At 41.6% G+C, this 18,542-nt stretch overlaps 1 protein-coding gene across 2 annotated transcripts in view; it reads right to left on the bottom strand.

The window, feature by feature from the left end:
• Positions 1-779: 779 nt before the first annotated feature.
• snx7 (sorting nexin 7) overlaps positions 780-18,542 on the bottom strand; it is a 94,775-nt gene continuing 77,012 nt past the window's right edge. For both annotated transcript variants that reach the window (XM_046061864.1, XM_046061853.1), the window contains one exon: positions 780-966. In XM_046061864.1, coding sequence (XP_045917820.1) covers positions 886-966 — 81 coding nt within the window. In that variant the 3' untranslated portion in view covers positions 780-885. The remainder of the gene's footprint in view (positions 967-18,542) is intronic.

Below are 18,542 nucleotides of genomic sequence, written 5' to 3'. Positions count from 1 at the left end.
AGAAGTGGACTTTTGGTAATGCACCCAGATAGTGTTGTAGTACTCGAGACTGGTCTTGGTCTTGAGACCGGTCTTAAGACCACTTTTTGATGGTCTTGGTCTCGTCTCGGACTCAACCACATTTGTACTCAGTCTTGTCTCGGTCTCGGACACTGAGGACTCGGGATTTTATTTCAAGACCAGTCCAGACCATAACTTTGGGAATATCAATAAATTGCTTTTGCATTGTCTGATTTATTTGTTAACATCCTAACTTTGATTGGACGTAAAACATATTGCTTCAACCAATAACCCTCATTAAAAATGTGCTGTTCCCATTAACGACTGTCCCCCTCCCCGCGATGGTAAACATGGAAAAGTAGTGTTGAATAAAGATGCTTACGTTTATATTATCTCTTAGTGTTTGTATGTGGGTGTTTTAATGGGAATGTGGATCTTTCAGATCAATTTGAGAAGTACCTATGATCTTGTTCCACATTTTATTGCGTGTGATGTAATGTGGGGAACTGGTCTTTGTCTCAATTTGGTCTCAGCCCCTAAAAGGATTGGTCTTGTCTCGGTCTTGATAAAGTCTGGTCTTGGTGGTCTTGACTACAACACTACACCCAGAGGCGTGTAAACACTGATATGTGGATATTTGGATCACAGTGTTGGTTTTAGTGATGCACAATCATCATTTGAGTGGTGAGACTAGGGTTAAGCTCTTTAGCAAAAAAACGAGAGATAGAAAGACAGAGTGTGCTTCTTTTGTATACGACGTATTTTTGCACAAGTGGGAATTGGTTCAAAGTGTTTATTTGGATGTGTTGGGCAGACAACAGAGGGTGTTGCTTCATGTCATTTGGAAAGAGGAGGTGATCGCCACGTTTCGATCATCCTCACACTTTAAGATGGGTCTTCCTCATCTCTCTGCTTGCTGGGCTCCACTCTCTGAGACAGAAGGAATGACTCCCACACAGCCAGGCACTGAAAAGAAAAGGCACATCAATATCATCATCATTGTCATAATATAGGTTTTGGTGGTTTACTTTAAAGTTCTCTGTAAACATTAGGTAAAGCGCTTGTTGGTTGAAAACCTCTTTCCAATATCACGACAGTGACAGCGAGAAAATATGACAACCACACCCACCACATAGTGACTGGCCAAGTCTTGCCTTAAACATGATCCGATGACACGTCAGTCAACTTTTACAGTCATCATGGAAAAAAAGTCTGAGAAACCCAAGCAGCACTCCAGACAAGTGAAAACAGCAACAGCGTCTTAAGCTACACTTACTGTATTATAATGGCCTCTAGATACTGAAAATCCCACCTCTATCCACTTCCCTCAACATTCTAAAATCTACATTTTTTTCAGCAAAATGAAATCATCCAAATTACTACTTTGGCTTACGTGACTCATTATATTACTTCGCTCATCTCTCTCAAAAGTTACTCCCAACTGCTCCAAAGCCTCCACACCACGTGTTACATCGTTTACATTTAATGTAGAAATGGAAATTGGGAGATTGTGGTTTAACATGCAGTCAGTCTACAGTTTGGAGATGTTTAACATCAACAGCTAGCTTAGCCTGAGTACTCCACACAGTACTCCAGTAGTCCTGTCCTCTGATTCCAGAATGTAGGCTTACCAATAGCAAGCTAGCAGCTAAAAAGACACATTAATGAGACAACTTTGGTGCTACCAGACAGTGTGCCTCCTCTTTAATTCCCACTGAAATGTCAAAATTGACATCAAGCCCCCGATCCAATTCTTGGCAACAGTAAACAAGTTATACGTAACACACTAAACACCTTTTATGCTCGCTTTGATCCACCTCCAGAGGACCGGCCACTGTCAGTATCCACAGTAGATGTAAGGAGAGTCCTGCTGAGAGTGAATATGAGTAAATCAGCTGGGCCTGATAACATTCCTGCCCGTGTAATAAAAACATGTGCCAATCAGCTAGTTAATTACTGACATTTTCAACATCTCACTGTCTAAAGAGAGCACCTGCTTCAAAACAGCCACCATCGTTCCTGTACCTAAAAAGTCTGCAGTGTCTAGTCTGAACGACTACCGCCCTGTGGCTCTCAACCCACAACATCCCAGCCAGCTTGGACCCTCACCAGTTTGCTTTAAGAACCAACAGATCCACAGAGGACTCCAGCTCCACTGCCCTCCACTCAGCTCTCACACACCTTGAGAAAATCAACAGCTACATCAGAATGCTGTTTTCTGAATTTCAGCTCAGCATTCAACACAAATCTCTACCATGAAACTGATCAGCAAACTCAGCACTCTGGGTTTAAATACAACACTCTGAAACTGGATATTGGACTTCCTCACAAACAGACCCCAGTCAGTTCAGATTGGTGGACTCTCCTCCTCCACTCTAGTGCTCAACACCGGACCCCCCCCAGGGCTGTGTGCTCAGCCCCCTCCTGTTCACGCTGTACACTTACCACTGCATGTCCCAACGTGGAGAGAACTCTGTTGTGAAGTTTGCCACCATCATTGGACGGGTTTCAAACAATGATGAGACTGCATATCGTGAGGAAATTGATAAACAGTTTCAGGTTCCTGGGTATCAGCATCACAGAGAACCTGACATGGTCATCTCACATCTCCACGCTGGTGAAGAAAATGACTATATTTCTTGAGGAAGCTTAAGAAGGCCAAATTTCCATGCCAAGTTCTTGTCAGCTTTTAAAGAGGAACAATAGAAAGCATCCTGACTGGAAACATCACAAACTGGCATGGGATGTGCACGGCCCAGGACCGGAGGGCTCTGCAGCTGGGGATTAAAACTGCTCAGAAGATCATTGGTACCCATCTCCTGAGCATCAGTGATATCTGTGAAGTGAGGTGACTACGCAGAGCCCAGGGGATACTAAACTGACTCTTGCAAAGACTCACTCAAGGCTGACTGACCAAAACTTGGAAAACCAGCTGCTAGTAGCATCATCAACACTGACATCTGACATCAGACGCCTCGCCAAAGACAAGCAGTTCCAACCATCCCATTAGAGGTTAGTGATATATATGGTAAATAATTTAGTATGGCCCTCAAAGGATGTTACAAAAACTGAAATGGCCCTTAATATGAAAAAGGTTCCCCACCCTTGCTATAAACCATCTTCTTAAAGTATTTATAAAGCTGCTATGAATAAACGACCTTTAAATAATTAAAATCAACTTAAAATGTGTGGGTGAGTGTAACTGCCTATGATTTGTTGCAGAGTGTTTTCTCTGTATCATGACTGTGGGCTGCTTTTGTGTGGTAGTGTTTTGTGCACCTTTGAGTAAACTTTTGCGGATTTGATGTCAGATAGGTGATCAGCAATGACTGAGTTGTGAAGTGGCACCAGTCCACACAATGTCGGTCTGCATTTATGTTAAAGGGGCTATATGTAGTATTTTTAGTTAAATCACTTATTAATTTAATTACATTTTTTTAGTTTTTTTTTTTAAATCTGCCTTTTTGTCAATGTGCTGTAGCCTCACTTAGAAAGGAAACACGCCTGTTTTCTCTTGCTTGGAACAGCCCCAATTCTGCAATACTGCTCTGCCTGACTGACACCTCTGATCAATAACAAAAACAGAAACACCTTCCACTATTCTGCAGTCAGACAAATTAATTGTAAAGAAACAGCCTTCAATTTCTTATCAAGAGGAAAATCATAATTCTCCTTGTGATCATACACTAACATATTTGTAAATTATTACTTTTGTTTCATATTGTAATTCAGTGGACTGAAAACATTCAACAACACAGTCAGTGATTTGGCAAGTTGTGCACTGGAGTAAGAGCCTGACAATAGTGGCCCATTTTCTACGTACTGAGTCTATTTTGAATAGAGAATATAATCCTCTCTCAGAGCAGTGTCATCTTCCTCTACTTGAAATTTGAATTTTATTCGAATCTGAATTGGTTAACTGCCAAAGAGCTAGTAAGCAACAACCCATTACAAATATACGAGTGACATCACACACACACACACACACACACACACACACACGGTCATTCATTGTTATTTTTACCATATATGATGAAACAACATTTCAACCATCAAGACTGAACTGAGAAAACCAGGATACTGCTACTACTTCACAATACATTTAAACAAACTGTTCATATTTATTTGTTGTATGTTGCCTCACATTTACTTGACATCACATTTTAGGTTGATTTTCACAAAAGTGACTTTTGTGGCTAGTATTTACATCGCAATTGTCTCTACTACTGTTCTTTTACCATTATGGTTCTCATCAGCACTGTATTCTGTCAGAGATTTTCCTAATGTCTATCCCAGCATGTCTCACCCCTTGCTCTTTAGATCTGTCTCTCTCCTTCCTTTCTCTAACTCCCTTGCCATCTCATCAGTTAAGGCACATTACTGCAGCGACAAGAGTCCCATTGTAGATGTGTGTGTGTGTGTATCGCAAAGGACAAAGCAAATCACACTTTTATGCCGTAAAAGCAGTTATCTAGATAGCAGGAAAGGCAGGAAGCCATGCAAGCAGAAAGTTAAGATGACAAGCACACCAATAAGCACAGGCACACTCAAAAGCCTATCTTTGAACTTGGGTTCCACTCTGTCAGCACACATCAATAAAGTGTAGTCATATTTTTCCAAGGTAATAGCAGTTTGTTTAGATGCAGCAATAAGTCAGTGCCTCGGCCTGTCAACTCTCCATTTAACAGCCAATTTCTCTCAATAGTACCCACAGCACCAAGGCAGCGCTGTGGCAGCGTGTGCTGGAGTTTGCCAAAGAAATTATTTTAGGAGGCAGAGATGTCCATGGTCAAGTTAAACTACAATGGGAGGAGCCAAAAAGTCCAGTGAAACGGAAGAGTTGAGACAGAAGGAAGCTAATGCTAAGCCTAGAGCTCAAGCTATTAAATGCTTGAGGAGGCTCCCTTTAACTTTGCAACAATATTATTTACAATATTTTAATTTGTATTTTCTTTCACCTTTATTACTGAAACATGTACTCATCAACATCGGAAAAGGAAGTGCAGGGATCGGACTGAGTGCAGCGGACCTGGAGACGACCACTGGCCACTGCATCTCCCGTCCAAACAAGACCGGCCGAACCAAACGAAGTGGTGAGGATAGCAAGCGGGGATAAGAGTTAAGCAAACCCAGTTCTGACCCAATGTTTTTCCATTTCCCAGCCTACTCCTGGCTAATGTTGAGTTGCAGCAAAGTGACAACAGTTACAATACTATCCAAATGCGCAGAGGAGAATCTACACATTTTTACATTTACGCTATTCTACTCATTATTTCAGCTGCGGCCCTGATAGTATAGATTTACTGATAAGGGGATGGGGTAAATTTCATGTTATTCCACTGCGTTTGAGATCAGTGGTGCCACACACATGCCCACACAGCCTCTGATTGGTCGACAGACTCAACACAAGTCAACAGATGACTGCCAGTCGATGACTAACAAGCATGCTGACAACAGTAACAATTTTTAACAACAGAAGACATTGGTGTTTGATTTATTTTTATGGATTTATCTTACAAAGTCTTCAAAAAGACACGGCAGTTCAAGTCTGGATTACAAAGCTTCTGAAATGGATGCGATCGCACTACAGCACATGTTGAAACGGCACAACAGTAACCTTAAGTCCTAAGTCCGCCATATTTAGGATGATGTTTCCAATATGATTTGATTTCATATAATAAGTCTTCACCCGCAAATTAAATGCTTTACATTATGGGGACTTGTGTTACCTTCAATGTGACTGCGTAAACAGATTTATTTCTCCGCAACATGAGTAATACACATACACCCCACCCCCCCCCCCCCCCCCCCCCAGTGGCTAAAGCTCTAATTACAGGTTACATTATGAAAGCAGCGCCCCCGTACTGGCATTAAAGCAGATATCTATCAATACACTGGAAAAGGCAGTTAACGGGAAGACTGGTAGCAAACAAACATGCAGTGCGTTAATATTAAACTGTTGTTTATGTCATAATGACTTATTTATTTCCTTTTTAAGTTTTGTTTCGTTGTTCTCTTCTTGTTCCTCCTTTTGTCCTCCTCTGACTAGTGATGACCACAAGAATGGCCATAAAAGAAAAAAAAACAAACAAAAAACAACACATACATTATTGTAGCATTAAGCGGTTAAGTGCAGTAAAGTTGACTTTAAAATTGACTCCACTGACACACATAAAACGTGGCTTAACAAGGACATTAAACAAAAGCATACAATTTGCTCAATAACTGTCAAGGTTTGTTTTTTGCTACTCAGCATTATGAGTTTGAGCCTATGGCATTTTACACTGCATAAATTAGCCTAGCGGCTAGCAGACATTTCCTCTGCTCATAGCATTTTACACGTTATTTATACTTTCTTACTCACTGCTGCTTTAAATCACTGTATCTCCAAACAATGGTTGAATTTTAGCCTACATGCACGTTTTGTTGAAACAGAGCAGCTGATATTGCCATAATTGTTGTAATAATAATAATAATAATAATAATACATTTATTGTATTAGTATTATTAATGTTTATGGGATGAATATTTCGGATGGTTATGATGGACTGTCCCTTTTTTCCTTTCTTACTTCTAGAAGACAATATGCAGACTGTGCAAGAGGAACAACTGCTTGCAGATCTGCTAATAGAATTGCAAATACCAGCCCATCCTCATTCTGCTACGCCCACACACAGCAATTTGATCACAGCATGGTTTTGGCTTAATATACTGTAGCACGTGTATTTCTACCAACCAGTGTATACTGATACATTACACCAGTAGGGGGTCATTATTCCTGACATTACAGATAAAAGTTCTCAAACAGTGAGCAGGTGGTTTGTAACATCTGTTTGATTCGGCACAGTTATATATCCCATTGTGGATGTGTGTGAATGCCCAAAACACTCCACACTGACATACCATCTACCACAAAATTAGGGACAAAATTTTTTGTAAATACGCTTATTTGCTTTCTTGTTGGGAATGAGATGAGAAGATGGATACCACTATCATGTTAGTATGATAATTATGGGGCTGGATTTAGAAGACAATTCTCTTAGTTTAGCATAAAGACTGGAAGCAGGGAAAAACAGCTTTCCTGAACTAGCACTATCTGTCAATCACTTTTTTTTTTTTATATCTCTTGCAGTGTAGGACAGCAAATATTCGTTTTTTGTTATACCAGTGTCTGAATATAAATAAAACACACAACACAACATGTCTCAGCAACATTGCTCTTGTGTCCATGAGCATGCAATGCACCTTAGAATAGCTTGAAACTGCAGTGTTTTCCCATAGTTTAATGTGAGCTTTAGATGAATGTTTTGGTGTTGGTCGGAGGGTTTGGGGGTCCGCCCCCATGTTATGTTTTCCAATGAAAAATATGTAATTTCACATCATATTGGGCCATTATTTTCACCATATCTCTGAACAAATAGTTAGAAAAGCTAGAGCAGATAATAAATAAACAACACCCAAAGATCAGTCTACTGGAGGAACTACAACCTTTAGATCTGGAGACAGTGATTTTACAGTGATGGCACAGCATATTTTGGGCATCACCCCTAAGCCTTAACAGCAGGAAAACCCTGTTATTAATACCTCAGAATCATTATAGATACGATTGCTCATGTTTGTCTTTTGTGTCTTCATTTTACAGCTTCTGACATTTATCTGTAGACATTAATATAAAAAATAGGCAACATGAGAAACCTCCTCCCTTCTGAGGTGCATTTCATTTGCACATTAAAATCCATTAGCTTAAAAGGACTTGTTTGCATCACTAATTAGCTTTACTAACTTCAGCTCCTCCAGTCACCTCTGTCTTTTCTTTTCCAAAACCACTTTTTCAGACTGAAAACTGAAAAATAATTGAATCGGTCTGTACAGGACAGAGCTGCAGGCTACGTCAGTTTAGTCTAAGTTTGTACCTGATGTTCTCAACATTGGACAAGTAGGCAATAACAAAAGCTCCCAGCTACTTTCTATAAATTGAGCTAATGTTAAGTTACATATCAGCTGTGTAGCTGCTATAGAAGCTTTCCTGCTCAGCTGCGCAGTCTGAAGTGGAGGGGAGATGTTAGCTAACTTAGCGCTAACCGGCTTCACTTTTCCAGCAGGTGGGAAACAACAGACTTTACTTGGTCTTGAGAAGCTAACACGTTGTAACAGACACAGTACATTTACTGCCAGAATATTTTCCTCTGCTCGCGTTCACCGTCACTTTCTGCCGCTCGGACAATCAAACACTCGCCACGCACCTCCTAAATCAGAGTTACGCTGCTCTTATAACACCATCTGTCACGTACACTCACCTAAAGGATTATTAGGAACACCTGTTCAATTTCTCATTAATGCAATTATCTAATCAACCAATCACATGGCAGTTGCTTCAATGCATTTAGGGGTGTGGTCCTGGTCAAGACAATCTCCTGAACTCCAAACTGAATGTCAGAATGGGAAAGAAAGGTGATTTAAGCCATTTTGAGCGCGGCATGGTTGTTGGTGCCAGACGGGCCGGTCTGAGTATTTAACAATCTGCTCGGTTACTGGGATTTTCACACACAACCATTTCTAGGGTTTACAAAGAATGGTGTGAAAAGGGAAAAACATCCAGTATGCGGCAGTCCTGTGGGCGAAAATGCCTTGTTGATGCTAGAGGTCAGAGGAGAATGGGCCGACTGATTCAAGCTGATAGAAGAGCAACTTTGACTGAAATAACCACTCGTTACAACCGAGGTATGCAGCAAAGCATTTGTGAAGCCACAACACGCACAACCTTGAGGCGGATGGGCTACAACAGCAGAAGACCCCACCGAGTACCACTCATCTCCTACTTCCAGCAGGATAATGCACCATGTCACAAAGCTCGAATCATTTCAAATTGGTTTCTTGAACATGACAATGAGTTCCCTGTACTAAAATGGCCCCCACAGTCACCAGATCTCAACCCAATAGAGCATCTTTGGGATGTGGTGGAACGGGAGCTTCGTGCCCTGGATGTGCATCCCACAAATCTCCATCAACTGCAAGATGCTATCCTATCAGTATGGGCCAACATTTCTAAAGAATGCTTTCAGCACCTTGTTGAATCCATGCCACGTAGAATTAAGGCAGTTCTGAAGGCGAAAGGGGTCAAACACAGTATTAGTATGGTGTTCCTAATAATCCTTTAGGTTAGTGTATGTTCTGCATAGAACGAGAAGAGGAAGTGAGCCGAGCATTGAGTGCTGCCGTGCTCGCACAGTGTGTGAGTGAAAACATTTGTAGCGATGATCGTGGGAAATTTTAGTAGCGGCGGCGCACCGCCGCTCCTGAATGCATATAGTGGAAACACTGTATACTGTATGTCAATCTTGCTGATCATTTTAGTTAAGTTCTTCACATTTTTTTTGTAATTTTTATTATACATTATTGTGACAACTATTGTTTTATAAAATCCCGGAAAATAAATGAAAAACTGGTAGGAAGGGCAGTATCTGTGTGTGGATATGCAGAGGTCTGAAGTTACTCTAAGGTCAGGTGTGCACTAAATGGTAATGTGAAACAGCACTTACGCACACCCCCAGGGTGTTCATGCAGAGTTCACACAGCTCACTATGCCCTTTTGTCTCCACTGAATCATGGTATCTTTATGTGAGCACAGAGCAGCCATCAACCCCATGAAACAGCACAGACTGCTGCCGTATCAGAGGGGCAGATAGAACAGAGACAGGACGGACATCTGACAGTACTAATTATATTTCTCTATTCATCCACTTTCTGCTGTTTATTTTAGTCTGGGTCTAGTAGCATTAGGCTGAGCAAGATAGATCAGCTATCCTGGGAATGTTCAGATGTATGCCCTGGGTCTCCCTGTAGAGGTACCCCAACTGGGGAGGCATCCTGATCCGTTGATGAACCATCTTAACTGGCTTCATTCAACATCGAGGACCAGTGGTTCTACTTAGTTTCTTCCAAATGTCTGAGCTCCTCATCACGTCCCTGAGGGTAGGCCCAGGCATCCTTAAGAGCAAGGCTCCAGAATAACTTTTTTTTCATAGGAACACTGTAGCTTCCGAAAATTTTAAGGGCACAGGCAGAAAATTTAGGGGCGCACACTTTCAATCGTACTGAAATGTTTGCACATTTTTTATTAATTTTAACTATCTTACTGATAAATACTTTGGTAATAAATACAAAACTATAATGTGCTGTTTTATTTTAGTTCACAGTCACATTTTAATTGAATGGTGCTTAAACAAATGCAATAAGATAACAAAACATGAGGTATACCTTTATTAATCCCCCTTAGGGGAAATTCAGGTTGTGGCTATGCCATTTGAGTTGGCATATTTTATGTTTTAAGCTTCTTTTGTGATTCATTAATGTGTCATATTTAAACTGTGTGGTGGCAGTTGCCTCAGCAACCTCGGTGCTCCCCGCATGTTGTGGACCACATCTAGTGCAGTAGATCCAGCTCATTGTATTAGCGATTTTGCTAAATCTAAGGCATGTAAACTCCCTCTGCCAGGGGCGGACTGGTACAATTATTCAGGCCGGGGATTTGACTCCATCCTAGAACACCCTGTTCAGGTAAACCACCAGGTTGGAGTGTTGTTCCCTGTCTGAAAGTGCTTGAGGCACACAAACGCCAAAACATGTGACCAGCTGCGTGGACCTTTTTAACACCGACTAATTAACGGTCGCCAAAGTATATTCGACAGAGAAACAGAGAGAGAGATGTGGACACATGGATGCATCCTGCTTGCGAAAAGTTGTAAAAAATTCTCGCACTATGTCAAAAAATGGCCGCCGTCCAGAGCCCTGCTTAAAAGGGAAACTAATTCACTCAAAGCTCATGACCATAGCTGAGAGTTAGCTGACCATAGCTGGGAAAATCAAGAGCTCCACCTTCCAGTTCAACTCCCTCTTCACCACAACAGTCTGTTAAAACATCTGCGTTACTGCCGATGCAACACAAATCCACCTGTTGATCTCTTGTGTTGTGTGTGCTAATGTGCTGTGGTACAGAGCCAAAAACAACAAAAATGGTCGCGTAAGGTAAAGATTAAGTTTGTCCTGCCATCCACTTCACACCTGTCCTCCCCTGCCTGCTCCTCTGTCACTCTGTGTTATTGGTGCATGCATGTCATATGGGAATAACTGTCAGAAGGACTTGTCTGCTAAAGTGATGATATGGTTGTGTTCAAGAGTTGAAACGTTTCTAAATCCCTCAAAAAAACCAAAACATTTTCATTATTGAGTAATGGCTTGTTGTTTTTTGTTGATTAATCTTACAAAGGTTAGTCACACCCTATCTATAAATAGAGGAAATGCCCATCACAATGTCACAAATATTTCATTTACATTTGACAAACTAGAATATGTGAATGTTTGACAAATGTTTCAGCACTAGTTGACTTTGGCCACGAATCAGCCCTCCTTCTTCCCATCCTATTTCTTCCTCTTGTTTCTTCTTACTCCCTCTTACGTCTCCCCCACCCTCCCCAACACTCCTCATCCATTCTGCCTCCTTTATGCTGTTTTTGTCTTATTCTTTTCTCACATTGCTCTTTTCCTTAATCTCCCCATCCACCCTCCTCCTTCTATTACCCAGTCTTCCCCTACAACCCATCTAGGTGGTATAAAACCCTCCCGGGTACAGGTGTCTTATTAGATTCTTCGAGGCCATCTCTCTCTGTGCTCCACTCCAATAAATCATTCACAGGCCCGTGGCTACACTAAGCCCACATCTGCACCTGAATAACAATATCAGCACATAGCAAATAGTGAGCTCATCCTTTGGGACAAAGAGATAAAAAGGGTTGTGTTTAAATTAAGTGCAATTGGTTTGCTGTGTACAGTTCAACTCAGGAGTTTTGCCAAATGAATCACTGAGATTAAATAAATTTGTTATCAATTGTTTTATTAAAACAGTCTAAAGCCTCATATAGAAAGGAATATGTTAATTGAGGTGTGGGGGAGAAAATATTAATAACAGTCCCTGGTAAATAAACATCATATTCCTCAGCTCACAACTTTCTATAGGAAGGCAGCCTCTGCCATGGGTTTTTAAAGTCCAACACGGTGGGTTCCACCTCAGACAAAACAGACAAACTGCTCCATTCCCATAACTTCCCAAAATCTAACACTTACCATTAGAGCTAAACGATTAATTGCATTTGCGATATTATCGCGATGTGATAAAACAAGATTTTCTAATCGCAAAGGCTGCTATTACACTCTGGTCACATGACGAGAGTAAAGCAGTCTGCAGAGGAAGCATCAACTTCGCACACACAGCCACCAGTCAGCTCAGGAAATATCTGTGAAACGGCGTTTCAAACCAAACAAACAAGTCCAGTCTGTCCAACTTGGCCAACTTTTGAACTGAACTTCAACTGTTGTTTGCTTACTGGGATATAGAAAGATGCACTCCAAGGAGATTTGAACTGGGATAAGGACTCATTAATTGGTGGTTGAACTGTGGGGTTTGTATTGAGTGCTTACTGTATAGCACACTGTGGGGACCTTTTTCTTGTGGTCTGTAGGTAGGCTGACCTGATGATATTATATCATTATTTAATGCCATGACTTGACTCAATTTATCTTTCTCATCCATCCTCAACCGTTTATCCTGCGTACAGGGTCGTGGGGACTGGAGCCAATCCCAGCTGACATTGGTTGAAAGGTGGGGTACACCCTGGACAGGTCGCCAGTCCATCGCAGGGCCACACATAGACAACCACTCACACTCACATCCACACACACATCCAAGACCAATTTATGGTCACCAATCAACCTAGCCTGCATGTCTTTGGAGGGTGGGAGGAAGCCGGAGCACCCGGAGAGAACCCACACGGACACGGGGAGAACATGCAAACTCCACACAGAAAGGCCGGGGCAACCAGGGTTTGAACCCATGACCTTCTTGCTGTGAGGCGACAGTGCTAACCACTGCACCTCTAGCTTTCTCATATTATTAAAATTTGATATTTCTTCTCCACCATTGCTCACAATAATAATTCATGCAATTAATGCATCACCTAATTTCATCATAACACAGGCCTGACCTAAAAGAAAGAATAGTGTATAGTTAATCCATCTAATATTGTGTTGGTCATACTACACACTGATTTACTGCTTGTCCGTTTTGAATAATACAGAAGGTTAAAGAGCTTTAAAAATGAATCGCATATTTAATTGCAGTATTGGTAAAAAAAAAAAGAAAATCCCAAATCATTCAGCCCTACTTACCATAATACTTTGGGGGATGTAAGCAGCAAGATTAGAAGGTGCCATGTAGTCAGTAGGTTAGCTATGGGCTACAACTTGATCACCTTTTTATCAGCCATTTGTTTGTTTTGGCTTTTGGCTATTTTCACCATTAGAAGTATGCCCAAATTAGCTATAAGCAGGTCCTGTCCAGTGTGCCCATGTCCAGACAACTATCTAAATTCTGGAGTTATAAGGAACATATTTTTTCTTTGATTTCTATGCAGAAGAGTACAGTATTTAGGCGCTATGGGTTTTAAAGTACCTTAATTGTGTCACAGCCATTTGCGAGACAATAAACATCTGTTATATACACACCTTTTTTGAAAGGCCCCAGAGGCTGCAACACCTAAGCATGAGGCACCACTAACCAAACACTGCTATGAAGACCAAGGAACTCTCCAAACAAGTAAGGCTTGTTGTAGAGAAGTACAAGTCAGGGTTAGGTTATTAGAATATGGCACAACAGCAAACCTGCCAAGAGACAGCCGCCCACCAAACATCATGGACCTGGAAAGGAGGGCATTAATCAGAGAGGCAGCACAGAGACCTAAGGTAACCCTGGAGGAGCTGCAGAGTTCCACAGCAGAGACTGGAGTATCTGTACATAAGACGACAATAAGCCGTGCGCTCCATAGAGTTGGGTTTTATGGCAGAGTGGCCAGAAGAAAGCTATTACTAAAAACAAATGGCACATTTTGAGTTTGCGAAAACGCATGTGGGAGACTCCCAAAATGTATGGAGGAAGGTGCTCTGGTCTGATGAGATTAAAATTTAACTTTTCGGCCATCAAAGAAAACGCTATGTCTGGCGCAAACCCAACACATCACCCAAAGAACACTATCCCCACAGTGAAACATGGTGGTGGCAGCATCATGCTGGGGGTATGTTTTTCAGCAGTCGAGAATGGGGAAACTGGTCAGAGTTGAGGGAAAGATGGATGGTGCATGAGCAAAACCTGTACAACTCTGTGCGTGATTTGAGGCTAGGATGGATATTCAGTTTCCAGCAGGACAATGACCCCAAACACACTGCTAAAGCAACACGTGTGGTTTAAGGGGAAACATGTAAATGTGTTGGAATGGCCTAGTCAAAGCCCAGACCTCAATCCAATAGAAAATCTGTGGTCAGACTTAAAGATTGCTGTTCACAAGCACAAACCATCCAACTTGAAGGAGCTGGAGCAGTTTTGCAAGGAGGAATGGGCAAAAATCCCAGCGGTAAGATGTGGCAAGCTCATAGAGACCTATCCAAAGCGACTGGGAGCTGTGATTGCCGCAAAAGGTGGATCTGCAAAGTACTGACTTTAGGGGGGTGAACAGTTATGCACATTACATTTTTTTTGTTATTGTCCTATTTGTTGTTTGCTTCACAATAAAAAAAAAAAAAAAACATCGTCAAAGTTGTGGGCATGTTCTGTAAATTAAATGATGCAAATCCTCAAACAATCCATGTTAATTCGAGGTTGTGAGGCAACAAAACACAAAAAATGCCAAGGGGGGTGAATACTTTTGCAAGGTACTGTGTGTGTGTGTGTGTGTGTGTGTGTGTGTGTGTGTGTGTGTGTGTGTGTGTGTGTGTGTGTGTGTGTGTGTGTGTGTGTGTGTGTGTATATATCCAGAAAGTTTTCACAGTGCTTCACTTTTTCCACATTTTGTTATGCTACAGCCTTATTCCACATTGGAGTCCAAAAGTACAGGCATTGTAGTTGACGTGAAGTGGCTCCAGGAGTGCTGGAATGGCTGCACAATATCCAAGAAGGCAGGGTTAGGGCAAATACTTGATCTTAATAAATCTACCTTACCAGCAAAGTGTACTAAAAACTTCTCAGTCAGAGTTGCACTCAACGAGGAGAGGGTGGGTTTACTAACTGATCTACAGTCCTGAATAGGACTCCAGGGTTGTGCTGATGAGCAGAAATGAGATTTGATAAATAGCATGCTCTTGCCTCTTTGGCCATGTTATTTTATAGGAGTAGTAGTTCTTTCATGGCAACATAGTGGACCTGGAGTCCTGATTTATTCCATCTACGTTCAGCTTTTTCACAATCACGTTTACAGTTGCTAATAGTACAATTTTGCCAAGGCTGTTTTGCAGTTTTTGAGACATGTCTGTTTTTCAAGGGGGCTATAAGATCCAATGTTGAGTGACATAGTGAACTGAAGGAGTTGATCAAGTCATTTGTTGGAGCCCCTTCAGGAAACACATTATCAAAATGGTTAAATAGGGTCTAGAATTTATTTGCACTATGCGTGACCGTACAACACACCACCTCTAATTCACATTTACAATGAATGATTTTGTGGTCTGATATCAATGAAATCTAAGACAGCAGACAGGATAAAATCATTTACATAAAAGTTTTGTAAGTGAGAGATCTAACATTGAAGATGGCCACCTTAAATAATCGTAATAAATAAACGTAAAGGCTAGCAGTGGGGTTTTGGTCTGGATTACATAGGGTGCGTTTATTCCATTTGACTGGCCTATGCGAAATGATGACAGGATTTTCCCACGAGAGAGGGTCAGTGGTAACGGATATGGTATGGCTGCTTAAAGCGGGCAGAGGAGAGGGAGAAGAAGGGAAACAGAGAGCAGGTGATGTTAGTCAATCATTTTATCATTATAACACTAAAATCCTGCTTTTACATTAATGCTTTAGGAATAATAATAATAATCTAATATATAATAGTGTATACATTGTCTTTCCGCAATGAGTAATTTTACTTTTAATACTTTAGTACATTTTCCTGATTATACTTGCATACTTAAACTGTAGCAACATTTTCAATGCAGGACTTTTACTTGTAACAGTATTTTTACAGTGTGGTATTAGTACTTTTACTTAAATAAAGGATCTGAAAACTTTGTCCACCACTGACACACACACACACACAAATAACTGAGTAACTTGAATTATTAAAATAAGTGTTGAAAGTGCTAAAGAACTATCTTAGGGCTAAATTGATGTAATGGGGAAAGGTAAGACAGGTCTAGCTTGGAGTCAATAGCTGACCCCACTGATCACTGATTTTCCAGATCTAGTTATTTCTCACATGTAACTGTCCTTGTTAGGGAGACAACAGTTAGACGACAAGGTAGAGACAGTACCTCAGGCATTAGCTAGAAGATATCGGTGTTCTCTGGAAATCTGGCAAGGTTGAGTCTGAGATTAGAGTACAACTCACTGAAGTACATCCTCTGAGACCGACAGAGGCCAGTTGACGAGACGGAATACAGTACAGAAGAGGTTTTCTTGCCGGGACCGGAGTCAGCTAATAGGACTGTTAGCAGCCCGGCTAATGTTAACCGAGCTAACTAGCTACAGATGCAGACAGATAGTTAGCAGCATTTAACGGTTTAGCAATTTACTAAAGCCATCTGTCCATCCTGAAGCTCTATACCGTTAAATCCCCTCAGTACTGTATTCCCTGTTAGTCTTTGAGGCTGTGTTTGATCTTGTTCAGGCTGTGTGAAGGCTGCTGAACGCGGTGTCATTGCCCACTCGCCCCAGCTCCGGCGCCCATTCCGAAGCAGAGAATAGAATATTAGAAGTGTTAACAATAAACACCAACACTCCTCCAGTGCTCCGAGCTCCCAGTCCAGGCAGAGCTGGCTAATATGACAGCTAGTAGCAGTTGGCTGTTTAGCAACAGGTAAAGCTATCTGTTCGTCAGCAAACTCCGTAAATCACAGATATTTGAGGCAGGGCAGCCGGGGGACATCAGAGGGAGAACCAGAAAATATTGTTCAATTGACGCTCAATTAACACACGCCCCCGAGTGCAGGATGAGTCATTATAATTTAATCGTTTTCCAGGAAATGACAAACTCTAAAATACCATCAAGAATACCTACAAAACAACCTTTTTTTGTTAGGCTAGATGCTAGTGTATTGGTGACATACACTCACCTAAAGGATTATTAGGAACACCATACTAATACTGTGTTTGACCCCTTTCGCCTTCAGAACTGCCTTAATTCTACGTGGCATTGATTCAACAAGGTGCTGAAAGCATTCTTTAGAAATGTTGGCCCATACTGATAGGATAGCATCTTGCAGTTGATAGAGATTTGTGGGATGCACATCCAGGGCAGGAAAGCTCCCGTTCCACCACATCCCAAAGATGCTCTATTGGGTTGAGATCTGGTGACTGTGGGGGCCATTTTAGTACAGTGAACTCATTGTTATGTTCAAGAAACCAATTTGAAATGATTCGAGCTTTGTGACATGGTGCATTATCCTGCTGGAAGTAGCCATCAGAGGATGGGTACATGGTGGCCATAAAGGGATGGACATGGTCAGAAACAATGCTCAGGTAGGCCGTGGCATTTAAACGATGCCCAATTGGCACTAAGGGGCCTAAAGTGTGCCAAGAAAACATCCCCCACACCATTACACCACCAGCCTGCACAGTGGTAACAAGGCATGATGGATCCATGTTCTCATTCTGTTTACGCCAAATTCTGACTCTACCACCTGAATGTCTCAACAGAAATCGAGACTCATCAGACCAGGCAACATATTTCCAGCCTTCAACTGTCCAATTTTGGTGAGCTCTTGCAAATTGTAGCCTCTTTTTCCTATTTGTAGTGGAGATGAGTGGTACCTGGTGGGGTCTTCTGCTGTTGTAGCCCATCCGCCTCAAGGTTGTGCGTGTTGTGGCTTCACAAATGCTTTGCTGCATACCTCGGTTGTAACGAGTGGTTATTTCAGTCAAAGTTGCTCTTCTATCAGCTTGAATCAGTCGGCCCATTCTCCTCTGACCTCTAGCATCAACAAGGCATTTTCGCCCACAGGACTGCCGCATACTGGAAGTTTTTCCCTTTTCACACCATTCTTTGTAAACCCTAGAAATGGTTGTGCTTGAAAATCCCAGTAACTGAGCAGATTGTGAAATACTCAGACCGGCCCGTCTGGCACCAACAACTGTGCCACGCTCAAAATTGCTTAAATCACCTTTCTTTCCCATTCTGACATTCAGTTTGGAGTTCAGGAGATTGTCTTGACCAGGACCACACCCCTAAATGCATTGAAGCAACTGCCATGTGATTGGTTGATTAGATAATTGCATTAATGAGAAATTGAACAGGTGTTCCTAATAATCCTTTAGGTGAGTGTATAGTGCAAGGCATACTATGCAATAAAAACAAAAAAACATCGATTTTGATTTCACAGGGACTTTTAAGTCTTCATCAGTCTCCAAAACTTCTTCATCACACCTGAACCTGGCTCACAATATTCTTCAACAGAAAGGCCAACCCTTTTGTAATCAATTGTTAAAATAAATAGTAAAGTTTGCC

This window comes from Micropterus dolomieu, linkage group LG01, assembly GCF_021292245.1.
Source record: "Micropterus dolomieu isolate WLL.071019.BEF.003 ecotype Adirondacks linkage group LG01, ASM2129224v1, whole genome shotgun sequence".
Taxonomy (NCBI): domain Eukaryota; kingdom Metazoa; phylum Chordata; class Actinopteri; order Centrarchiformes; family Centrarchidae; genus Micropterus; species Micropterus dolomieu.
The sequence above is the reverse complement of the archived record's forward strand: the minus strand, read 5'-3'. Positions and strand labels throughout refer to the sequence as shown.